Genomic DNA, 16,209 nt, shown 5'->3' with positions numbered 1-16,209 from the left:
AATTTCCGAAAAAAAAATAAAGAAAAAATATATTTTTAAAGCTTTGTAGGTGAAGCTTCGGAGTTGAAGCTTTTGTTGGGCACCATGAATTGATTTTGCTTCACACTATCTTGATCAAGATAGTGTGAAGCAAAATCAATTCATGGTGCCCAACAAAAGCTTCAACTCCAAATTCACCCACAAAAGCTTCAACATAAAAGCTTGACCCACAAAAGCTTGCCCTACAAAAGCTTCACCCATAAAAGCTCGACCCACAAAAGCTTGACCTACAAAAGTTTCATCCACAAAAGCTTGACCCACAAAAACTTCACCTACAAAAGCTTGACCCACAAAAGCTTCACCTACAAAAGCTTGACCCACAAAAGCTTCACCCATAAAAGCTTCACCCATAAAAGCTTCACCCACAAAAACTTCACCTACAAATCTTCAACACAAAAGCTTCACCTACAAAAGCTTCACACTATCTTGATCAAGATAGTGTGAAGCAAAATCAATTCATAATGCCCAACAAAGCTTCAACCTCAAAGCTTCACCTACAAAGCTTCAACACCAAAGCTTCACCTACAAAGCTCTAAAAATATATATATATATATATATATATATATCGAAAAAAAAATTCGAAAAAAAAATTCGAAAAAGAAAATGCATTCGGACGTTTTCTAGGATCAGAAGGAACCGCTATAATGACCACCCTCTCGAAGGGAGGGTATATTGAATTACAAATATATATGAAGAAGGAGTTTTGGGCTACCACTTAGAAAGGAAATGCCTCATTCGTCAACTCCCTCGACCAAAGACTTGGGGGACTCCTACCATATGCTACTGCACCTTGATACTCGGAAGTCTCACGACCACTCAGTGACTTGGATTTTTCAAGTCTCCAAACGAGAAGTTTTCCTCACTCGGGAAATTAAGGGAGCACTAACTCAACCTACATACTTTACTCACAAAGCTTCAACATACAAGCTTCAACAAAAGGAAAAATTCAAGAACTTAGTGAAGAAGGCCTTGGTGTATTTAACACAATACGTTGAAATGAAGCAAATCTTGTTTATTGATATCTCCGATAAGTTACAAATATGTACATATACATGAATCAAAATAAACATAAGTTACAAATATGTATATATACATGAATCAAAATAAACAAACAAGAGGGAGCCTTCACAAAGGTTGCTCAGGAGAAGTCTCAGCAGTCGGCAGAGCCCTAGAAAGAGGAGGCACCGGAGGGTGATTATTCAGAGCCTCAGTGCTAGGCTGAACCCCAGAAGAATGAGGCACTGAAGGTTGATCATTTGGAGCTTCATTACGCGGTACAGCCCCAGAAAATGAAGGCAATAAGTGCCTTTGGAACAAACCCATAAACCTCTGATGATCAAGTAAAATCTAATCATCAGATTCCTGCAGCTGGTCGAGCTTCCTCTTCATGTTTGTAGCATAGTCATGTGTGAGCTTGTGCAACTGTTTATTCTTATGCTTGAGCCCTCTGATCTCCTGTTTGAGACTTATCACTTCAATCGCCAATGATTCAACTTGACGGGTTCGAGCAAATAGGCGTTGGGCCATATTAGACACAGAACCTGCACACTGAACACTGAGAGCTAGAGAATCCTTAACAGCCAACTCATCAGACCGTTTAGAAAGTAGTCTGTTATCTTTGGGAGTGAGAAGGTTCCTGGCCACCACCACAGCGGTCATATCATTCTTCATCATAAAGTCCCCAACGGTAAGAGGACCAGTAAGGGATAAGAATGATAGGCGCCATATGTTGTCTTGAGAAGGCATGGTTGCCTCTTCACCAAAGTTCAAGTCAAAACGACGGTCAGATGGGCCAGACATTCTAAGAAATGATGAAGGAGAAATGAGGTGCAATAAATCTCTGAAGTAAAGGGAAAATTCCTACAAGCAATAACTCTCTGAATGTACTCCTTGCACACAATTGGTGCCCTTATAAAAGAAAGGGCAACAGGATCGTTGGTTCAAAAATTGAAGAGGCACCACTTTCTGGATTCCGAAGAGGCACCATTATCCAGATTTCGAAAAGGCATCACTTTCCACATGCAACATCAGCTCCTCGGGTACCACAGATAACTTTGCCAAAGATCTCTGACAAAGTTTAGACATATAAATTTTGACGGTCCAGCTACCCTACTATTACCCACAAGGGTAAATGAACAACACCACTACTTGATAACTAGAAAGTCCCAATGTGTGTCAACCTCTGTGCTTCGTGGCAAGGCAGACTAGCAAAAATGTCCAACCTTTACTCACATTTGAGAAAACACTCCCAATAAGATTGCTTGCTCAAAAATCGAAGAGGAACCACTCTCCGAATCTCGAGAGCCAGACTCCCAACAGGATTACTTTCTCAAAAATCGAAGAGACACTACTCTCCGAATCTCAAGAGTCAGACTCCCAACAGGATTGATTTCTCAAAAATCGAAGAGTCACAATTCTTTGAATCTCGAGAGCCAGATCCCCGACAAATTGCTTTTTCGAAAACCGAAGAGGCACCACTCTCCGAACTTCGAGAGCCAGATTTCCTTGGATAAAGCTTGTCTGCAATCTTCACACGCAACATCAGCTTTCCAGATACCACATATCACTTTTTCAAAGCGCTCTGACAAAGTTAAAACATGTGAGAAGTTTGGAGAGCGGTGCCTCTTTGGTTTTCAAACAAGCAATCCGGTCGGGGATCTGGCTCTCGACATTCAGAGAATGGTGACTCTTCGATTTTTGAGAAAGCAATCCTGTTGGGAGTCTGACTCTTGAGATTCGGAGAGCAGTGTCTCTTCGATTTTTTAGAAAGTAATCCTGTTGGGAGTCTGGCTCTCGAAATTCGGAGAGTGGTTCCTCTTCGATTTTTTAGCAAGCAATCTTGTTGGGAGTGTTTTCTCGAATGTGAGTAAAGGTTGGGCATTTTTGCCAGTCTGCCTTGCCACGAAGCACGGAGGTTGACACACATTGGGACTTTCTAGTTATCAAGCAATGGTGTTGTTCCTTTACCCTTGTGGGTAATAGTAGGGTAGCTGGACCTTCAAAATTTATGTGTCTAAACTTTGTCAGAGATATTTGGCAAAGTTATCTGTGGTACCCGAGGAGCTGATGTTGCGTGTGGAAAGTGATGCCTCTTTGAAATCCGGATAGTGGTGCCTCTTCGGAATCCGGAGAGTGGTGCCTCTTCGAGTTTTGAACCAACGACCCTGTTGCCCTTTCTTTTATAAGGGCACCAATTGTGTGCAAGGATTATATTAAGAGAGTTATTGCTTGTAGGAATTTTCCCCTTACTTCAGAGATTTATTGCACCTCATTTCTCCTTTATCATTTCTGAGAATGTCTGGCCCATCCGACCGTCGTTTTGACTTGAACTTTGGTGAAGAGGCAGCCATGCCTTCTCAAGACAACATATGGTGCTCATCCTTCTTATCCCCTACAGGTCCTCTTACCGTTGGGGACTCTGTGATGAAGAATGATATGACCGCTGCGGTGGTGGCCAGGAACCTTCTCACTCCCAAAGATAACAGACTACTTTCCAAACGGTCTGATGAGTTGGCTGTTAAGGATTCTCTAGTTCACAATGTTCAGTGTGCAGGTTCTGTGTCTAATATAGCCCAACGCCTATTTGCTCGAACTCGCCAAGTTGAATCATTAGCGGCTGAAGTGATAAGTCTCAAACAGGAGATCAGAGGGCTCAAGCATGAGAATAAACAGTTGCACAAGCTTGCAAATGACTATGTTACAAACATGAAGAGGAAGCTCGACCAGCTGCAGGAATCTGATGGTCAGATTTTCCTTGATCATCAAAGGTTTATGGGTTTGTTCCAAAGACATTTATTGTCTTCGTCTTCTAGGGCTGTATCGCGTAATAAAGCTTCAAATGATCAACCTTCAGTGCCTCCTCTTTCTGGGGTTCTGCCTAGCACTGAGGCTCTGAATAATCACCCTCTGGTGCCTTCTCTTTCTGGGGCTTTGCCGACTGCTGATACTTCTCCTGAGCAACCTTTGTGAAGGCTCCCTCTTGTTTTTTTACTTTGATTCATGTATATGTACATATTTGTAACTTATCAGAGATATCAATAAACAAGATTTGCTTCATTTCAACGTATTGTGTTAAATACACCAAGGCCTTCTTCACTAAGTTCTTTGAATTTTTCCTTTTGTCGAAACTTGTATGTTGAAGCTTTGTGAGTAAAACATGTAGGTTAAGGTAATGCTCCCTTAATTTCCCAAGTGAAAAAAACTTCTCGTTTGGAGACTTGAAAAATCCAAGTCACTGAGTGGTCGTGAGACTTCCGAGTATCAAGGTGCAGTAGCATATGGTAGGAGTCCCCCAAGTCTCCAGTCGAAGGAGTTGACGAATGAGGCATTTCTTTTCTAAGTGGTAGCCCAAAACTCTTTCTTCATATTTATTTGTTATGAAAGTTGTTAGGCCTAAAGAAGAGGAGGCCTAAGCAATTTTTTTTTTTCGAATTTTTTTTTTTGAATTTTCGAATTTTTGAATTTTCGAATTTCCGAATTTTTGAATTTTCGAATTTCCGAAAAAAAAATATATATATATTTTAGAGCTTTGTAGGTGAAGCTTTGGTGTTGAAGCTTTGTAGGTGAAGCTTTGAGGTTGAAGCTTTGTTGGGTAGCATGAATTGATGTTGTTTCACACTATCTTGATCAAGATAGTGTGAAGCTTTTGTAGGTGAAGCTTTTGTGTGGAAGATTTGCAGGTGAAGTTTTTGTGGGTGAAGCTTTTATGGGTCAAGCTTTTATGGGTCAAGCTTTTGTGGGTCAAGCTTTTGTAGGTGAAGCTTTTATGGGTCAAGCCTTTGTGGGTCAAGCTTTTGTGGGTCAAGCTTTTGTGGGTGAAGCTTTTGTGGGTGAAGCTTTTGTGGGTGAAGCTTTTATAGGTGAAGCTTTTGTAGGGCAAGCTTTTGTGGGTCAAGCTTTTATGTTGAAGCTTTTGTGGGTGAAGCTTTTGTGTTGAAGCTTTTGTAGGTGAAGCTTTGGAGTTGAAGCTTTGTAGGTGAAGCCTTGGAGTTGAAGCTTTTGTTGGGTACCATGAATTGATTTTGCTTCACACTATCTTGATCAAGATAGTGTGAAGCTTTTGAGAATTTGTAGTTGTCCTCCATTGATGAAGCTTTTGTTGATGAAGCTTTGGAGTTGAAGTTTTGTAGGTGAAGCTTTGGAGTTGAAGCTTTTTTTGGTGAAGCTTTTGTTAGGTACCATGAATTGATTTTGATTCACACTATCTTGATCAAGATAGTGTGAAACTTTTGAGAATTTGTTGTTGTCCTCCATTGATGAAGCTTTTGTTGGTGAAGCTTTGGAGTTGAAGTTTTGTAGGTGAAGCTTTGGAGTTGAAGCTTTTGTTGGTGAAGCTTTTGTTGGGCACCATGAATTGATTTTGCTTCACACTATCTTGATCAAGATAGTGTGAAGCTTTTGAGAAATTGTTGTTGTCCTCCACTGATAAAGCTTTTGTCGGTGAAGCTTTGGAGTTGAAGCTTTTGTTGGGTACCATGAATTGATTTTGCTTCACACTATCTTGATCAAGATAGTGTGAAGCTTTTGAGAATTTGTAGTTGTCCTCAATTGATGAAGCTTTGTTGAATTTCCCTTTTTTTTTTTTTTTTTTTTTTTGGGAAACTAGAAATTTGAAAATGTGGGAGAGACAACATATACAAATTTTGCTTCCACACTGTTGAGCAAGAGATTGTGATGTAAGCCACACCTTGTAGTAGTCGAAGGTTTGGATGAACCATATAAATTGAATTTGCTTCGAAGGTCTAAGAATTGTAGTTGTCCTCTATTGATGAAGCTTTTGTTGGCACCATAAATTGGTTTTGCTTCACATTGTCTTGATCAAGATTGTGTGAAGCTTTTGAGCATTGTGGTTACCCTCCATTGATGAAGCTCTTGTTGGTACCATCAGTTGAAGACGGTTTTCGGGCTATTTTTGGCCCTCTAGCCATCTGGACCCTTCAATTGGAGATGGTCTTAGCTAACTGGTCTAGCTAATATATGCAAATCTGTAATAATATTCATGCATACACTTTGCACTTTGGTTTCAAGGTTTGGGAAACAACTCAGCTGACTACCAGAAGTTAGAGCTGACTCTGAGAGGGTATGAAGCAAGGTTCTAAAAGATACTAGACGCTAGTCGAGCGGCGGGTTTGGGCCTAGCGCCTAGGTGGCTAGGCGGGGCTTAGGCGGGCGTCTAGACAGACTAGGCGGATTTGAGAAAATCTATTATATTTCGTGTAAATAAGTGTCTGCTTATACTTGAAATATATATACTTTTATCATAAACTACAAAATAGAATGACATACATATTATGAAGTATTGGAACATAATGAAAATATGGGAAACAAGGGTATAATGTGTGTTCATTTAAGTATGCAACAAGTCTCCTGCAATTTATTGAAAAAAAATTAAATGTAAAATGAAAGTTATATATTTTCTGTCTAAGTGAGTGGCGACCTAGGAGAGTGCCGAAGCGGGTCTAGATAGGCTAGGCAGGTGCCTTAGTCTAGGCGTTCTTTCTTAATTTTCAAACACCTAGATATTAATCGAGACGGTGGCCAGCTGCCTAGTGCCTAGGCGAGGATGTTTAGAACATTGGTATGGTGAGCACAGTGGTTGCCAAGGTGTCAAGAATTGATTGGCTGAGGAATGCCGCTGGCTTGGTTGACCACAATTACGGGCGAGGAACTCTCAGTCCTCGGCCTGTACTCGATTGGTATGTCGACTCTGTCTCCTGTAATTGTTATAGCTTGCTTCTTTATGACGAGTACCCTTGGAATTTGACTTACATTGGAATAAGGTTGTATTGAATTTGAATTAAGAACGAATAACGAATGACGATGCTGGCAACTTGGCAGGTATTTGAAGAGGGTGGATGATGCCGTACAAGAGGCCAAGGAGCTCTCACAAGGTGTTGATCAACTCTATCTCTGACTGCTATACAGTACCCACACACACATAGATAAATATACACACACACACACGCACACACACAAACACACACTATGTTTATAAGCCTGAAAGCATCCAGTACCGTCCTATGAAGCAACCAGTTATGCTGGAAGACCGTAAATTAATTTGACTGATACAGTTGGTTACGTAATTACAGAATCCAATTTTTGTATCAGATGAAGTTTATCATATAGCTATACAGCTTCTCAGGAAATCAGAAATCGTTGAGGAGAGGAGGGAGATGGACAGTATAAAAGTGGCTAAAGATAATGTGCCCCGGAAAAGCCATCAGAAATTGTTGTCCTCCCTTCACATGCGATTCTTCCTTGAGGCGACGTTGAAACGAAACACTAGATTGAATCCCTTTCGTACTTTTGTTCTTGATCCATGCCATCCTGTGTCAAAGGATGCTTGACTTCTCCAGCAAGTACACTAGTGTAATTGTTTGCTTCATTTGTTGTGGTTCTGAAACTGTTGGACATATTTCATTGTAGGTGGGACTTTATCCCTCATTGGACACTAACCAGGAGGATGGCTTGCACGTCTTTACAAGGAAGAATTCGGGTTTTCCGATATTTCGTTGTTATTGACTCTTGGAACCCCGCACCTGTAGGTTATCAAACTTTTGTCTCAATAATTTCTTGCTGATGACTCTTGGAAGCCTCAGTTACATATGTAAATTAAATTTCTTCATATCGTCGTGTGAGGTCTTTTTGGTGATGACATGCCTAGGAGCTTCTGTTATTCCATCTGTATAATCTTACTTCAAATTTCATCATGAGTATTAACTGCCACCTATATGCTGTTCAGGCCGCCACCAAAGGGTGTGTCGGGGGTCATTGATCAAACGAGGGGTCTTCTGGATTACGTTAATAAGCATTGCTCAAAAGCTGTTTACACTCGTGAACTGAAATATGTATGTATCGCAGGGAGGTGAAATCGTAATTTGATTCATCGTTCTTATTCAGCTAGCTTCTGTTGTTATCGTCTGAATGAATTTACTTCATGTAACCTTTTTTTAGGGACAAATATATGCATCACCGTTATTGATTTTGACCTTGTGTTCAATGTAATTGCTTGAATGAAAAATGCGTTGAATCTAAAAGGGTTTTGTATATTAAACTGCAGATACATTCAAGGTGCTCGTTTATTTGGCAACTCAAATCAAAGTATTGTTTCTGCACTCCCAATAGAGGGTGTAGATCCCTCATCAGATGTTGCTTTCATAAGTGATGCGATTGTGAGCACTTCAACATCAACCACAACCACCTTGCGTGCGCGCTTTGTCAGGCAAGGGTACAAGCAGGTAGAAACTCCCATTGTCACAGCAGTTAAACAGTCCATTTTTTATTGATGTTATGTCCTCAGCATGTCTTGTAAGCCGTCAAGGTTGGAGGCTGAATGCCGATAATGAGACTATCGTTTTGTTTCAGGTCTGTGGGCAGGCAGATGTTTGGGGAGATAGAGTTGTACCAGAAGCATCATCTTATCTGGAGGCTGCCCTCATCATTAGCTTCGACGGTGTTTACCACTCACCAGTTGGTTCAGATGATGCGTTGACACCATGGTACGGGTCTCCCGCCATTGTAGAGCAATGGATACATCATCTCCTTAACTAATGATTTCCGAGCTACTGTAACGAGAATAGCAGATACTGTTATTAATAGTAATCGTCAATCCACGGTCTTGCTCTGCTATCGATTCGTGTAAAGGCCGGAGAGGTCTTGGGATTTCGGTATGGATTTCGTCTGATGGAGAGAGTTTCTGTGTAATGGTAGGGATGGAAGAGTAAGAGGGGAGGTCGCCAACAAACCACCCCATGTTGATGTGCCAGCCATCCCCATCGGCTTGGCACAAGCATCATGAAATTCCTGCAGCAATTGTAGAGCAGAAATAGAAATACGATCAACATCGAAACCATTTCCTTGAAAAATTACATCATTTCTGTCATTCCAAATAGACCAACATAAGATAACAAAAACTTGATCCCATCCAAGCAGCTTTTGATTGACATTTTAAGAGGCAACTAAGATCAATGGCAAAAAAATATAAAACGCTAAGATAAATGATACGGCCATTACCGTAGCTTAAAACAACGAAACTGATACAAGAGAAAATCTACGTTAAATCATAAAATGTTCATCCTACGTGCTTTTATACATCCAAAAGGTAGACCAGCTAATTTCAATTACCAAACCGCTTCCCTTCCTACACAATAAGGTCTTCAAACGAAAGTTGGTGAGCATAAAGCTATATCCAAAAGGATTTGCTCTTACAAGGGGTGGGGAGCATCGATTCAAAAGCAACACGCATCAATTTAACGACTGAATAGACATTCATTCAGCCTTCACAAAGTGGCGTGAAAGCAGCTTCCCAATTTCCAGAAAGCCCACTTTTTCCTTCCCTTCAAAAATCTCCTTTAGTTTGTCATCACAGTAAATCTCCCTCTTGTTGGCAGGATTCTGCAGACAGAAAAGCAGACGTATTTGAGTACTATTACTCAACTCAACTTCACATCTCAATTGCAAGTATTTTACTCTTATGTGGTTAATAACGCACAGCATGTACAAAATTCAAATGAAAACAAGCATTCCATAAACATGTAAGGGTCCACATCCCCGCTGCACTTTCCTAAGCTACCGTAGAGTAAGTAGCAATCACAAATATGGTGTATACAAAGCATATGGTATCAATTTGTTACAATTTCCCAAACCAACTAATTTGACACACAAATCCAATCCATGGACATACAAGGGCACAATTCATTTGAATTTCGTGGACAGAAATTAGATCAGATATAAACTGTTTATCCCCTTTATGGGCCTTGTTCCAAGTATTAAGTCCACAAAGCCACACAATCTCGTGCCATCTGCATCTAGGTGCTCACGTCAAAAGAAACCAGCAACAAGTAAGTCCAAAGCATAACTTTTAAAAGTCTTCCAACGTTTTCAGTAATTGCCAAGGCTTCCATTGTTGCTTGGCTCTTGGTATTGGCTATACAAATCAACATGTAACATTGCCTCAATATACTGACTAGATATTGGGTCTTCATGTTTTACTTATATTAAGACATTTCGAGACCAAAGGAAGCAAGTATGGAATTATTTGTGACCGCAAACAATTCTTTAGACAAGACACAGAAGATATGCTTGGGGGCCAGAATTTTGTACCACAAACTTTCTTAATCCACCCACAGAAGTGCTAACGTCAATAAAAGAAGACCGTACATAACATCTCTTAGCTGTAATAGCTACTCACTAGCCATCCTAGTTAGAAACTATAAATCATGATCCATAATTACAATAGAAAGTTATATTATAGCATCCCTGCAAACTTTTTGGGAAACTACTGAATTGCAAAACAGCAGAGACATCTCAAAGTATTACAGTAAGCATACATCTACATGTCAACACGGAAGCAAAATGCATTCTGAATAGGATTGTCAGGTCAAGCTGATGAAAAAGTGAATGCTAAACATGAACGGAATCCAAGCGACAAATGACAACCAAGAATTATCCAAATTGCAAATCAAAATAAGATCATGAACCAAAATCATGTCAAATAGAAGTAATAACAGAAATGCAGAGCAGCATCTTAGTTAACTTAATAAAAAGCAGCTTTGTAAGAACATAAATGCAGAGCACCATCTATTAGGGTTTAATCAACTTGGGAAAAAAAAATTAAATCATAGTCAAATCTTCAAAACCTAACTAACGAGGCGTTGTCAAAACTCTGCATTCGGCCAAGTTCCATCAAGTTAAGATACAACAAATACATTTCGTTCTAAGAAAAACAACGAACCTAAAGAATGATCATCCAAAAGTGTCGGGATATCCCATTTTCTGCACCCCACAACAGCTACTTCCTATTTTACATTTTTCATTTGTTTATATTTTTATTTGGGGTGGGATTTAAGGCGTAGGGTTTTAGGGCTTTGAGACCATTTGTTTTCCAGCTAAAATCTTCTAATTTGCAAAGTAAATTTAAGCAAAACTACATAAATAAAACAAAAGCAAAGCATTTTATTAGAACCCATCAAAGAAAAACCCACAAAAAAAAGATCAAACAGAAAAGAAAATAGAAGATATTTATAAATATATAGACAAAATACAGTGTGAAGCCGAGAGAGACGAGTACCTGCAGGTTGTGGAGCTTGATGTGGGCCCAGATCTGCTTGACAGCTTCGGCGCGGGAGGACTCCTTGACGCCGAGGAAGCTTCCCAGAGCTGCAGAGATCGGAATCGGCTTCATAATCCCGAGGGTAGGTTTGGGCTTGGTCGAAACACCTGCTTCCTTGGGCTTAGCCTTCGCATTTGCCTTTGCCTTTGGCTTCGGAACAGTACCGGTGGCGGGCTTCGAGGAAAATAGAGCAGCTCCGCCGGTGGAACTGGAGGACCTCGTCGCCGCTGTCACAGCCCTGCAAACCCTAATCAAACTGGAAGACGCCATTGCTCTCTCTCTCCCTCTCTCTCTCTCTCTCTCAAGTGACAGCAACACTCTTTGATCTCTGTGCCCTAATTACTCAGAAGACCCACTTTTTGCCTATTTTCAAACGCTTCCTCTCCCCCTCTCGTCTCCTCCCCAAACTATGGAAGCCCTCTGTTTTGTTTTATTTTATTATATTTGGTCGTCGAAAATTTAAAATCCAAAAACTATGTTGGTCAAATATTACTACGGTTTATTGATAATTTTCTTTAGTTGTAACTGAGAGGTTTTAAATTTGATTATTGTCAAAGACAAAATTAACCCACATTATTAAGGTAAGTTCATTGTATGACTTAGTCCTCTACCTCACCTCCTTATAATAGATATGTTCAAAAAAAAAAAAAAAAAACTTTGTAGTCTTAGTTAGGCTCGAGCTTGGGCTCATACACTTGGGCTTTCTTATGAAGTTGTAAGGGTTTTTTTTTTTTTTTTTGGGTCAAACACATTTTATTTAACCGTAAGGGCACATTTTATTTTTTTGGTCAATGTAGTTGCTTCTTTTAGGATAGGCTTAGGTTAGGGATTGAAGTCCAAGTTCACAAGGAATAGACCATAAGGGCCCATTTTTTTGGCTTCACTAAACCTCATTGGACTAGACCAGACTGTAATCCGATGTTTGTTTCACGCGAGGATTACGTTTAATGAGACTCGCCTAGACTGAGTCCAACTAACAGCTTCGCTACAGGGTCTTAGCGAGACCGCCCCCCCCCCCCCCCCCGAAATTGGGCAGATTGCTAAGACCACTCTACTCCGCTTCACTCCTACCCGCTTCGTCCTCCCATCTACCTCTTCCTCGCGTCCCACAACCCATTTCAAACCTAGATCCTGCAAAATCCGAAACAAAAAAGCAACAAAATTTCCTAAGGTTCCCTTTTCAGAACCAAATCCAACTCCCAAAATTCGAACCCAAATAACCCAGAAAACCAAAAAAAAAAAATTGCAGTGGGATGAGCTTGAAAATTTCACCCAGAAAAACCCAAACCATATCCAACCTTCATCTTCTACCTTCAGGCCAATCACACATTCACCTCGCCTCCTTCAATCTCTTTCTTGCTATATGTTTTGATTTTAAGATTTGCAACCGATTTTGTGAGAGGAAGTGAAGAGGCAGGAGGCGGAGAGGAATGAAGAAGCATAGAGGATTTGCTTTGGACATATCATTCTGTTCTTCAAAAACTATAGGCTGTTTTTCTAAAATAAAAGTAAAGGCAGCAAATGAAACATTAATTAGGTTTTTAAAAGTTAAATAACTACAAATAATATTTTAATATTTGTTGTTTTGTTGTTTTTAAACGCAAAAGTAAATAAATAATTAGTCTGTAGTTTAGTCTCTACACCAAACACTTCGCTATTCTTATCCAGTTTAGTCCAGGGCAAGCCAGTCCAACTTAGTCCTTGAAGCTGGTCCAATCCGAGATAGTCATGTGCAACAAACGCATCCTAAAATAATTAGAAGGGATTAGCAATGCCCTCTACAAAAATTACGCAGGCGTGTGAGAACATTACAACTATGTGGACGTGGGCATTGTATGTTACATGGAATTAACAATCAGTCAAATTGAAGAATGCAGAATCAAGAGGAGATACTTATGTGGGGAGCATCCAAGACACATGTGTGTTTTTTTTTTCTTTCGAGGAGGGATTTTCCCGCTTAGTTTTTCTAGCAAGGTTTTAACGAGGCAACCCAAGCATACTTAACACTATATCAATAATCCAAGCAAAGTTATACTATTTTTTCTTTGCTAGATTTTTTTCCATTGAGTTTTTCCTAGCAAGGTTTTTAGGAGACAACTAATATTGATATATGGGCATCCAAGGGGGAGTGGTGTGAATGCTCACATAATATGACTAGAGATGAAATGTAAGAAAGACCAAAACCTTGCTATTTTAAGGCATGGCTTCAACATGCATTAATTAGTATTGTAGACTTTTACACATTTAGAGCTCTATATAAAGAGCATGAATTGTATGATCAAATATACAAGAAAAGAAGACACAATACTACTACTTTTCTCAAAGTTATTGCCTAGCTTTTCTACACTCATTTTCTCGACTAACATCAGTAAGGAAAATAAACAGAGTGGTCCATTATTCACGTTTCACTTCAATATTTGGCAAAGGTTCAATCTCATTTTGTTGATTTATAACAATAAATTACTTAAGTTCATTTTTTTCCAACTTCAAATAGATGAAAAGAGCAAGACTTGGAGTCGACATGGTCACACCCAAAAGGCTTGTGTTTGGTTCGTCTCCCCAATATTAGCTTAGAGTCCAAGAAATGCTTTGGATACTGTGTCCTAAACATTTGAGAAAAAACAACTCTTAAAATTGTTACACCCGTTAGTACGTCAAACAACTATTTTTCTAATGGGACACTAAGTTGGCCTATGTTTTGCTTAACATGGTCAATTCTCTGATCTTTATGTCTAGAAAGTCGATGATTCTTTCAGAAAGTTCGGTCCATGGAGTGGCCGTACGGATGCAACGGGACGGGTCAAAAAATCAGTTGACACGGGAGCTTGACCCGGACCATTTCTACCGTTGAATTTAATCACACCTCCACTTCACCGTTGGATCTTTCCTCACTCAGACTCACTCGCTCGTTTCTTCCTCTTTCTCGTCTCTCCCGTTCATTCAAGATGCGACATCACTGCGGAAAGGCAACTTGTCCAAGGGTTGGACTTGACCATTTTCATATGTACTCATCTGCCCACCTTGGACTTGACCATTCCTCGAACCTCAACTCGACAGCCATCAACATTCCATCATCCCTCTCTCTGGCGATTTGCAAGTTGACCATCGCCTCCTCCCAAACCTTCCCGTCCCGACCATCCCATCACTGCCGGTGAGATTGTCGAACACCATGTATCTCTCATCGACTACGTGATTTTCTACATTTACGATTTTAGGGATTTAGGTTTTGTTGGAAAATATTATTATTTAGATTTATTTTAATGTTTGGTATTTTGGGCTTAACCTGTTAGTATTAGGGTTTCGTTTCCTTGCCTATTAGGGTTATGTTAGTTATCTATAAACATTGCTTGTAATTTAGTTTGAAGAGTAAGTTAGTCACAATGTAACCTCTCAGGGTTTTGTAGCCGTTTCGGCATTCTCAGTTTATTTAATAATATTCTTATTATTCTTGTTAGTCTTGTTCGTTGCGCACTCTGATATTCAACTTGGTATGACATTGGCATTGGCATTGGCACTAGAATTTGGAGTCTTGCATCCACATCTACTTTGGCAAACCCATGTCGTGTACCGCCATGAGTTTGACGGGGGTGTTGGAAAATATTATTATTTAGATATATTTTAATGTTTGGTATTTTGGGCTTAGCCCGTTAGTATTAGGGTTTCGTTTCCTTACCTATTAGGGTTAGGTTAGTTATCTATAAACATTGCTTGTAATTTAGTTTGAAGAGTAAGTTAGTCAAGTTTTGTAGCAATTCTGGCATTCTCAGTTTATTTAATAATATTCTTATTATTCTTATTAGTCTTGTTCGTTGCACACTCTGATTCAACTGGTTTTGCTAGATTTAGGGATTTAATGTTAAAGGAAAGTATCCCAAAAAATCAGCGTCAAATATTGTGATTGATAAGTAGTTATTTCTTTCCTTATATTTGTATTCATGAATGCACAATTGTAGGCATTAGAGTAGGATCTTTATATGTAGCACATGTATAAGTCCATAACACTAGCAGTGTGAATTGAATAACAATATCAATTCCATCATATCTCGGTTTTCTTAATGGCACCAGAGCACTGATCTGGGAGAGTCAACGAAACACAAACGCAAACCCTAGCCTACGCAGCCATGGGAGATAACGAAGGAGAGAATCCAACCAAACCAAGCATGACTTCAAACCCTAAATCGGAAAACCTAAATTACCCTCTCTACCTCCATCGTTGGGACCAGCCTGGCGCAATCCTTATGCCATAGCCTTTGGTGGATGACAACTACAACACATGTGACACACCGCAACCTTAGTAACACAAATTACGAGGTCGTAATATGCTGGTTGCCACTAAATTGATCATGTGACCCAATCATGAGATGACGTCACAAGCCGAACTTAATGACGAAAGCCACCGTAATTAAGATAATTGTGATGTGAAGGAATTTGAACCAAACAGTTCATTTTCCTAAATAAAAGCAACTATAAAGTGTTGGGTATTTATCAAATATAGCCAAATATTAATTACAAATTTCAAAAATGTCAATTTTTATAAAAACTTTCAAATATATCCAAAATCTCAATTAAGTAGACACAAATACCCTCAAATTTAATATTCAACAATTAGTAGTTGACTGTAATAGTTTTGTCATGCGTTTTCGATAGAATCAAACAGAACACATTCATGTCTATTTGATTATACTAAAAAAGCATGGAATTTTTTTTACCATTCAATTATATATTGAATAAGCATGGAAAAATTTTGCCATATCTAAGTTGGGTAGATTGAAAAATGTACAAAGGCCTTTAGGGAACAAAGTCGAATATATATATATATATATATAGATAATTGTGTGTTAATTCTCCGGTTCTTGTGCCTTTATTTATAGTAATAGGGAGGAGAAAAACTTGCTCTCCATGTAATACAAAGTCTATTAGGAAAGATCTTGTAGATTCCAAAGGATTCCTAATCTATCTCTACGTAGGATTTACACAATCACAATATGTATTAGAACATATGTCACAACATAATTTACGTTTTGATTGTAACTTGACTAGTAAATGGATTTTTTAGTTTC

The 16,209-nt window shown here is 39.3% G+C and overlaps 1 protein-coding gene and 1 pseudogene across 1 annotated transcript; one reads left to right on the top strand and one right to left on the bottom strand.

Annotated features, from left to right (window-relative positions):
- Nucleotides 1–6,618: 6,618 nt before the first annotated feature.
- Nucleotides 6,619–8,903, top strand: LOC103418506 (uncharacterized; annotated as a pseudogene).
- Nucleotides 8,904–9,006: 103 nt separating this feature from the next.
- Nucleotides 9,007–11,619, bottom strand: LOC103418451 (protein TRI1-like). The gene is made up of 2 exons (XM_008356581.4): nt 11,108–11,619; nt 9,007–9,432 (listed from the first exon to the last, which is right to left on the bottom strand). The coding sequence occupies exons 1-2, from the start codon at nt 11,417–11,419 to the stop codon at nt 9,307–9,309; spliced, it is 438 nt and encodes a 145-aa protein (XP_008354803.3). The 5' UTR covers nt 11,420–11,619; the 3' UTR covers nt 9,007–9,306.
- Between the last annotated feature and the right edge of the window lie 4,590 nt (nt 11,620–16,209).

This window comes from Malus domestica, chromosome 02 (genome assembly GCF_042453785.1).
Source record: "Malus domestica chromosome 02, GDT2T_hap1".
Lineage (NCBI taxonomy): Eukaryota > Viridiplantae > Streptophyta > Magnoliopsida > Rosales > Rosaceae > Malus > Malus domestica.
This window is presented reverse-complemented; position numbering and strand designations above follow the sequence as displayed.